Raw genomic sequence first — 10,107 nt, 5'->3', positions numbered from 1 at the left:
ATAGCGTACTGAGTATTAACTTGTGGATGAAAACTTTGTATCTTCGAAAACGCTGTTCATGAATTAAAGGATAAATTCTGAGACTTTGGACCTGTATATAATTTGTCTCTTACATGCCTGTAGTACTTGGACTCACAGACAGTATTGGCTCCAGTCAGTCAGTTGTCTGCTGCCTCTTGCTGCTAACAATGAGTCCAAAGGGGATTCGCCAAAATATCTCCAAAAAAGCCAGTCTGTGAAAACGATATGGAGACTGACTGATGTATTTCTCTCCACGGCCACGGGAAAGCATCAGCATCAGCATCTTCTACCGAACTCTACTGTTTACAATCTGACCTGACCGTCCACAACTAGATCACTCCGCCAGTAACACACTTTCACCCCACAGCAGTCTGTGCTGCGGCAGAGAAAAATAGTTCAGTGATTTGCTGATTAGTGAAAGTGTGCCTAATGGAGGAACTGTGTCGTGAAATCAGAGCTGATTTTAATTTATGTACTTTGCAACTTTTCTGTTTTCTCAACTCCTCTGTGGAGCCTACAAATGCTTTGTTTTGGAGATATTTAGAGATACACTGTTTGGACTCATTGTTCGCTGTTTCAACCGACAGCTGACTCTGGAGCCAATATTCTCTGTGGGTCCAGGTACTACAGGTGTGTAAGAGACAAATAAACACAGGTCCAGAATCACCAAACTTATCCTTTAAGACATTTTGTATCCCTCCCTCCCTCCCTCCCTCCCTCCCTCCATCCTCACCCTGTGGCAGATGGATGATGCCCACACTGACTCCAGACACCAGGTCACCGATGGCGTTTTCTCTGATGGAGTAGCGAGGCAGCCATGACAGGACAGGAACACAGCCCAACACACAGCTCTTCACCCTGGGACCAGAACACCTGGGGGCACACACACACACACACACACAAACACACACACACACACACACACACACACACACAAACACACAGGCTTAAAACGGACTTCAGATATAGCACTGGCTGAGCTCCCAAACTGACACACACACACACACACACACACACACGCAGCAAGGCCCAAAACAAGGTCTGTGCTGTCACTCACCAGCATTGTGCCTTCACCTTCTCCCAAACCGACCGGGACTTCTTTCCTACCCGCTGCCCAAGGATATCCAGCTGTGCTTCGTCCAGGCTGGCGGCGTGGTGAGGCTGCCTTTGGTGAGGAAGACCGTTTTGTTGAACGCTGTCCATTCTGAAGTCAGTGTCAAAGATGGTTTGCAATACGGTCAACTTTCACCTTGTATAGTCGCTCTTGGTTCAACACTGGCTATTGTGTGTGTCACATGCACTTTAGTTAATGTGTGTTAATTGTGTGTTTAAAGTGAGTGAGAAAAGAAACGGATCTGGACTTGTAGTAATACAAGTCAAACCAGCATAGAGAGAGATAGAGTGACAGAGTCTATATCAGGACTCAGCCACATGAGCGCAGAAAGTTTCCATGTGCGAAAGTGAAAGTGTGCATGTATCAGTGTACACACACACACACACACACACACACACAGAGCCCCACAAGCTCTCACACGTGAGTCGGGGAAGGAGAGCAGCCTTGAACTCTGCACATATCGCGAGTTTACAGCCCTGTTTCTCCTCCCCCTTATCTTCCCCCTACACACACACACCACCACCCCACACACACACACACACACACACACACACACACACACACACATACACACACCCTCCATTCAGCACCTCTGAATGCCTCCATTATCACAGCTCCACTTTCAGTGAGGTTCTGGTCTCAGTATGTGAGGGAGAAAGAGTGATTTTCTATGTTTTAATGTACTGTAAACCATTCTGACACAATGGCTTATTTTTGACACTCATGCCAATTAAGTAAATTTGAAATAATTGATATGGGAAAAATGGGGAAAGAGAGGCAGAGGGAGGGAGAAAGAAACCAAAGAGAAAGAATGAGAAATGAAAAGAAAGTGACCTGCTTTATTTCCGTGACTCCAAAACACAAAAAGGCAAACAAAGCTGTTACAGAAACTCATTTACTTATCAAACTAAAAGCCTAAAGTTGTATTTGAAAGGCGAAGACCACTGCATCTATAATCCTTTTACTTACACCAAGATTTCATGTTGGGACCAGATATTCCTTCTAGGCCTTCAACAGCAGCAGATTATAAATGAATGAAACAGTTACTAAGTCTAACTCCAGTACCGCACCCTGAAGGAATTTGTAAGATATTCCATTAAAATGTAATCGAACCTTTATTGACCCAGGGAACGAGCAAGACGGAGTGAAGAAAACTGATTATATTTTGCCAATAACCAACTGCTCCTTTGGCCTTTAAAAAATCCTAGTTGTCTGCGGCATAACGGTGGGAATCATTACTGAATGCTAATCGTTATGGGACAGCTCTTGATTGATTTGGTATCCGAAATAATTAAATGATAATCCTGTTTGATAGCATCTTAGCTGCTACAGAGCGGAGACAAGGCCCTCCTGGCTTTCCTGAAGGCTGATGTTAAAACTAAAGGTGATCGGGTTTTAAAGGCGTTCAGGCTGGCAACATCAGTATCATCTTTCAAATCACTTCATTAAATGCATTGATTAATACACAGGTTAATACACAGGAATAAGACCATTGTCAAGTGTTACCGAATATTTCCCATACACTGGTTTTCTCAGCCTACATACAGATACGACAAGCGTGGATCCAGCCCCATGCTTCACTCATGTTCATTTTCACTTGTATTTCTTCATTCAGGACATCAAAATTCACTATTAAGTCCAACATTCTGCACTGCTGCTATACTGGTGGTTATGCATTTAAGCTATTGGCAAACAAATGTACATTAAAGTAATAATTTGTGACAGTTTCATATGAATATATGTCTCTCTATTATCAATAGGTATAACACAATAGTGATTCAACCTATATCCAGTACATGAAAGCTTTTACGTTTGGTATTCTAAACACCCGGTGTTGTTTTTCCCGAGAAAAATGAGTGATTACGTTTCCCGCAGCAGCAACAGCAGTTTGTTTGGAATAAGCAGAAGAAGAAGAACTGGGTAGTTAGCATGAGCAGTGATAGCCACCATGGCTGAACAGACAAAGAAAAGAGAAACTCAAACTGCATCAACAGAAATATCCAAGCTCCGCCCACACTGTTTGATTGACAGGTGATCTCTGGGAAGTGCAGTGCAGAAACACCACAGCTATGAGCACTGAGCAACAACGAAAAAAGAGAAAATGAGGATCTCGTGGATTACCACTTTAAGTTTAAGTTAAAATGTTAACAAAGCACCTTACAGAGTGTATGCATTTTTATCAATGGCCAAACCCTTAACTGTGTTACTGTCGCAATCACATGATATTTGATAATAGAAACAGGGTGTGATTGAATGTAAGGGAAACCTTGTGACACCAAAGTTAATTTTAAGTTAATTTCAAGCTGGGCCCAGAGGCAGGAATGACTCTACAAATGGATATTTACAGCAATGTGAAGTACAGCTGCAGCCTTAAAGTCTCCCTAAACTGAAACATTTCTACTTAGTGGAGGATTAACAGGATTAGACCTGCAGGTATTTCTCACTCACATTTCTCACTTCCTCATGGGAGTGCAGCAGCAGGTGGGACTTTTACAGTACAGGTACATTCGTATTCCAGTTTGGTTCAGTTCTGTTTGCTTTATCACCGGGGAAATAAGAACAGCACTCTATACGCTGCGTGAGGCCAAAGTCCAGCAAAACAGCAAAGACCTTTACTATCAGAAATTGATGTCACACCTTCATGTGACTGGAGGATACAAAGAGTGTGTGTACAGTATGTGTGTGTTCATCATGTGTGAACAGGTTAATGCTAATGCTCTGATTTAATGGATACACTTGTGGATGCAATTAAATCACTGCCTACAAGTGCACACACTCTCTCTCTCACACACACACACACACATTTCACTTGACTCCACATTCCGTCACATTAATTACACGTGACAGCAAGGTTTAAAATGTCATGAGTATTTGACGGTGATTTAATCAGTTACTTCTGTATGGAATGAAATGATTCATCGCTACTCTTGCTTTGGGTGTGTATATTTGTACATAACGTATCACTGTAGATCTGGAAAAAAAAAAAAGCACATTCGCCCCCAGAATACATCGTTCCTCTCATGTTCTCAAAACACAGCAAATGTCAGATCTCATGTGTCGGCGTGCACAAATCACACAAACACAACGCCTGCAGCACATGTTGTAAATTGATGAAACATATATCCTTAGGCGAGATGAGTCATTAGGTCTCTGATGTAACTGTGATGTCTTCAGAGTGGCACACAGTAACAAGCTGTTGTAGAAATCCCCCATCATGCATCTTTCCTGAGCAATGTCTTGCATTATTACTGCTGTGGGCGTTGCAGCCTTTTCTTACTCGCATATTGTCTCACAAAACTCATGTGTCTAAATCCAGTGGATGTCCAGGTCATCCTTGTGCCTTCTGACAAGTGAAGAGAGTGAAATTTGAAATGTCCAAACAATTCCTCTTGGGAGTGGAGCAACAGTGAAAGCCAGGTTGGCTGGTGGTTAGAGAGGCTGTCCCATCATGGCCGTTTCTTGCTATACGCAGACTACGTGGCTGCGTAGGGCCACCACCGCTAGGGCAGTGGTTCTCAACGTGGGGTCTGGGGACCACCAGGGGTCCTTGAGGGGGTTCCAGGGGGTCCCCAGCAAATTGATGAATTGTTAAACTTCAGCATTATTTCATTTACAAGAAGTTAACACAATTATAGAATGTAGAAGAATGATTATTTTGATCATAGTTTCTCTGTTATCTCTCTACCTACAATACAGACAGTCATGGGATTCTGGACAAAATCATATCTGACAATAAAAATATTCTCAGATTTGGGTCCAAGAGACAAAATCTCATCAAATGTGGGTCCGTGGCCCTAATGTGGACTAAATTAGGGGTCCTTGATATGAAAAAGGTTGAGAATCACTGCGCTAGGGGGCCCCGTTAGCACTGTTTTTATGTGTTTTTTTTTCTTCTTCCTTCCTCGAAATTAAAATGACCACTCCTGGTAACCGTTGGTAACTACGTGCCCTCATGTGTTGACTCTACTACTTCCCTATCCATTGCAATAACGTTGTCTTAATAATAATGGCTAAAGAAAAGCAGTTCTTGGCTCTGTCTAGCCTGCAATAAATGCATTTTATCTGTGCTCTCTGCCCTTCATGCCACATGATTGGAGACCACTGCACTAAATCATTACCACACTAATTTTGAGACATTGGTATAATTATTGTGAACTCTTTTGTGCCTCTACTGGCCTCTACACTGTTTGTTTTGTGCTATCACAATCTTGGTATAACTATTGTAATAGTGCTACACATAGCACTATTAGTGTAAAATAAAATATCTGAGAAAGGTGGACTGCCCACTGTCCTATGATAAAAAAAAAAACAAGTCAGTGTCTATACGGCGCTCATTCTTCAGTAGTGTATCTGCCTCAGCAGCAGCATCAGGTCTCTGATGCGCTCGGCGCGGCAGCGAGGCGACTGGTGCAGCGGCAGCTCGAAGAAAGAGAAGGTGAAGCTGCGGGAGAAGCTGAGGTTGGTGACGGGACGCAGCGGGGGGAGGCGAGGGGGGCGGGGCAGCCGGCGCTGGGGCAGCACCCTCCGCCTCGCCCGCAACCCTCTACCACCTCTACCTGGAGAGAGAGAGAAAGAAAGAAAGAAAGAAAGAATTACAATTTTGTACATTTTTACAGGAATTTGGTTGCCATACAACAATAAACAAAAGCAATATGATATTAGAGACATTTCAAAGGTAATCCATAATCTATGAGCTCTATTGGCAACCAGGAGGAATTGCAACAACATCAGCAGAACTTGCCCCGCCCCTTTTCCCCCTTCTGTCCCTTTAAGCTACGGTGGCCTGTCATTGACACAAATAAGTCACATTTCCAAGAGACGAGTAAGACATCTAACAGAAACGCCTCCTGAAGAGCTATTATATTACCATGCAAAGTACTGGAATAATACTGCTTTGTTTTTTTTTGGCTTGAGAATGAGGCTTTTTAGCTTTCGTAGCTGAAAAGTTTTGTGACGCTGGTTGCTCACTCATAGCACCATCCTCCATTGTTGAGCAGTTGAAAATGAAAGTAGATGGTGAATAGTAAATTCTAATGGGTGGGGAGCTTTTGTCCCAAAACAGAGTACAAGCCAGAAATCCAGAAATCATTCTGCGCTTTGGAGCAGTAAAAAACCCTTTTCCCCTAAGAAAATCCATACCAAAGCAGGAGGTGTAGATTATTGAAAACTGTACAATATTGTAGTCTGTGTTTGATCACTGATTGTTTGAACGTACCTGCACTTTCCTGAAGGACTGCAACAGGCGGAGACGGGGTTTGAGTGTCGGGACTTGAACCTACAACCTCCCCACCTGCGTTGCGTCGCCCACGATACGGGGTGGACGGCGTGGGTTGGGGAGCGGGAGGGGGAGGAGGAGGGGGAGGAGGAGGAGGAGGAGGAGGAGGTGGGGGGATGGAGGTGAAGGAGGATTCAGAGAGGGAGAGGCCTCCCCAGGGGGTCATGGTGGTGTCAGAGAGGAGGGTGGAGGAGGGGCCGGGGTGAGGCTGACAGGAGGATGAAGACGGCTGCTGCTGGCTCCGCCTCCTACGCCCGGCCTGGTGGGGGCGCTGCGGAGCCGGGGAGGAGAGAGGAGGCTTGGCTGTGGAGAGATGGAGAGGGGATCAATAAAGTACCAATAAAGTACATTATATGACACAAACTGGAAAGTGACAAAAAGATTTCAGCTTGAAACTAAGTGACTCAATGTCAGTCAACAGCCTTTAGCACCTTTAACTGAGAAATTACAATTTTGAGTAAATCACATTTTTTGAGAGGCTTGTTTGTTTGCCTTCTATAAGGTGAAATTAATCAATTTTGGAAATTAGTTCAAAATTTCCGAGACAATACCATACAGCAATTTTTAAAAACTGCACTTGGCAACTTTGCCAAGAGATAACTGTTTGAATTATTAAAATGTAAAAATGAAGGACTTCATTACCCAGAAATCATGTAATGCGTCAGTAAAAAGTGCACTCTTCTCTGTAGCAGCCCCACTTTGTGATTTAGGCTGATAAGATGGATGCATTTTAGCATAAAAATTGTATCTTGTGCATCTTTAATTTTAATCAATTTTAATAAACTCAGAATTTTGCTTTAAATCTAACAGTCACAAGATAGTTTCATCTAGAAGAGGCAACATCAGCATGGGAGAATGTGATGAAACAGTATTGGTTATCACTGTTCAAACACACAGCACCTTTACAGCCACAGAGAAGTGTACATTGGACAGGAGCAGAACAGTCCAGGATATGCAGTGAACTTTCCCTCCAACTGCTGTGTGAAAACACACGCATGCGAACAATATTCAAGATAACCGCTCATTAAGGGCTTATTCTGATGATACTCTGATGTAAGCTGTTCATAATTGTCTTCACATCCCCATCACAAAGAATCTTGCATACATGAATAAACAGAAGACTCAGGATATTTCCATCCAAACAGATGCTTTTACATTTCAGGCATTTATGTTCATACAGACCGCCCTACAAGGCAGAATACATCGCAGTTGCAGAAATTGAACCAGTGACTTTCCAGTGACGGGACGACCTCCTTAGCCATTACACCAAGCTGCCATATACAGACTGGGAAAACAAACTGGAAAATGGTATGAGATGTATGCCTGGTTCACACGACTCCATGGCTGTGCAATAAAACAAATATAAATCTGAGAGACAGCACCTGCGCTATGGCATTAAAGAAACTCATTTCCTCATAGCAGATCACACTGAAAGCCTACAATACAGTACCGAAGTTGTTTGTTTTGAAATGGAAAGACTGGTGCATAGGCAGCCCTCTTATCTATGTCAAGACTTCTTGCTGTGATTAGATATTAAAGGCAGCAAATAAGGCCAAAACCAATATTACACCCTGAAAATCATATCCTGGTTAAGGTCTTATTATGATTTAACACTGATGTAAGCTGCTCATAAGCCTCTTGTTACCTCCATCACTAAGAAACCTGCATGCATGAATAAACAGAATATTACCACAAAAAAACATCACTAAAAGGAATAAGGTGTATCCTGTTCTCATAAGAATCTTTAACATAACATAACATAACATAACAGAACATAACATAACATCTTTCCACTGTCCTGTGGCTGTTGAGAGAGAGAGAGAGAGAGAGAGAGAGAGAGAGAGAGAGAGAGAGAGAGAGAGAGGGAGAGAGAGAGAGAGAGAGAGAGAGAGAGATCCAGTGTCTGTGTGTTGACAGTCAAAACAAAGCCAGGGGAAAGCAAACACTCGAAGGCCACATGACAACAAAGCAGATAGTAGATAGAAGGAGGCTAACCGCTCTGCACCATGTTGACTAGACAATGTTATTTCACAGCAGGGTTGATGTCCATCCAATTTCACTCTTCTCATAACTTTATTTCCTCTCATGACTGTTCAGAAGAGAGAATGATCTTTATAGATACAGATACGAGGCTCAGGTGGTGGCAAAGCGTCTCCAAAATGATTGGACATACACTGACTTTCACTGTATATTACCAAATCCCTCAAAATAATAGTCTCTGTAAATGGAGAGGTGAATGGGTTGTAGATTACCTGCTGTTTTACTCGCAGATGAACCAATCAGAGGGAACCGTTCCCGTGACATCACCGATCCTGGAGCCTGAGAGCAGAAATCAATATGGCAGTTTCACAACCAACATACATTACAGACATATAAACAACAAGTTTACAATGTGCCTCTATTATCATGCACACTGTAGGGACAGTTATTGAACATCGATTATTTCATACACACTGCATAAACAGTTATTAGCGCATAGCATTGAATTCAGTTGAAAAAATATAACATTTGCCTGGCTTTTCTTTCTTTCTGTACTTGTGTTATACATATACATGTCCGTGTGTACGTCCACTTATTTTATTTTTCTGCTCTCATGTGTTTTTATTCTTCTTGCATTTCATTCGTCTTATTTTATTCTTTGCTTTTTTTATTCCTGTCTTTAATAACCAATTTCTGTAAAGTACTTTGGTACAAACTTGTTTTGTCTTTTTAAAGCACTATATAAATAAACTTGAACTTGAACTTGAAACTTGAACATGAACATTTTGTGTTATGGCTTTGACTCTTGCACTCCTTACTATTGGCTGCTGGTAATGTCTGCAATCTAGGAATTTATTATTTATTCTATTGTTGCACTTGTATCTTTCTTTGGATAACAGCATCAGCTAAATTCCTAAGATGTAAAATCTAAACTGTGCTGGCAATACATACTGTAGATAGAGACAGAAACAGTTAGTGTGGCAACTGAAAAAAATAATAAGCAACCCAAAGCTCTGGAGGCTTGTTGACTCGCTCGTTCCTGTGCAGCTGAAGCAGCCAGCCCATAAACAGACGAGGGCAATCTGGGTAACAATTTACTTTAATTATAAGACATTATAGGCACATTAAAAGCTCTTTATGAGTGTATTGTAACAATTAGAATCAGAAGAGGATATAATACACACAGTGTTCAAAACTTGAAGGGATGTAATACTTATATAGTATGGTATAAAAACCTCCTACCAGGTTCACCCTGCATTACAAAGCGTGCCATCATGTGCTATAATGCATGCCATTTTCTGCTGTGATTAAGACACGAGACTAACGGCCTTAGCATGTGCGGTTATGGCCCATAATGCACCTCAGAGTGTCAGGCCACCGCAGTCTCGCCACTAAACTATTTTCCCAGCGGGGCGATAAAAGCGTCAAAAGCAACATTTAGTCGCTCTGGCGTGAGCGGCGGCTCAGAGCGGAGAGGCGAGGAGAGGCTGCCGCTCTGCATCCGCACCAAACATCCTGATAAGAAGAGGAAGATGAGGAGAAAATTTAAAAATGGAGGACGGCGTCTCATCTGGACTCTCAGTGTTGAACGCTGGCATTTTGGAGTTACAGATTAGAGTTAAGGTTAAAGATAGAAAATACACAAAATCAATGGAATGCCTGCACAAGTAATGCAAGGCTCTTAGTGTGTGTGTGTGTGTGTGTGTGTGAGTGTGTG

The 10,107-nt window shown here is 42.5% G+C and overlaps 1 protein-coding gene across 1 annotated transcript in view; it reads right to left on the bottom strand.

The window, feature by feature from the left end:
- The window catches only part of slc26a6.1 (solute carrier family 26 member 6, tandem duplicate 1), a 19,608-nt gene extending 18,384 nt beyond the window's left edge, over positions 1–1,224 (bottom strand). Inside the window, exons 1-2 of the mRNA XM_078288064.1 lie at positions 1,079–1,224; positions 780–894 (exon numbers count right to left, since the gene is read on the bottom strand). Coding sequence (XP_078144190.1) covers positions 780–894; positions 1,079–1,224 — 261 coding nt within the window. The remainder of the gene's footprint in view (positions 1–779; positions 895–1,078) is intronic.
- Positions 1,225–10,107: the final 8,883 nt, after the last annotated feature.

Source organism: Centroberyx gerrardi, chromosome 14 (genome assembly GCF_048128805.1).
Source record: "Centroberyx gerrardi isolate f3 chromosome 14, fCenGer3.hap1.cur.20231027, whole genome shotgun sequence".
Classification (NCBI taxonomy): domain Eukaryota; kingdom Metazoa; phylum Chordata; class Actinopteri; order Beryciformes; family Berycidae; genus Centroberyx; species Centroberyx gerrardi.
The sequence above is the reverse complement of the archived record's forward strand: the minus strand, read 5'-3'. Positions and strand labels throughout refer to the sequence as shown.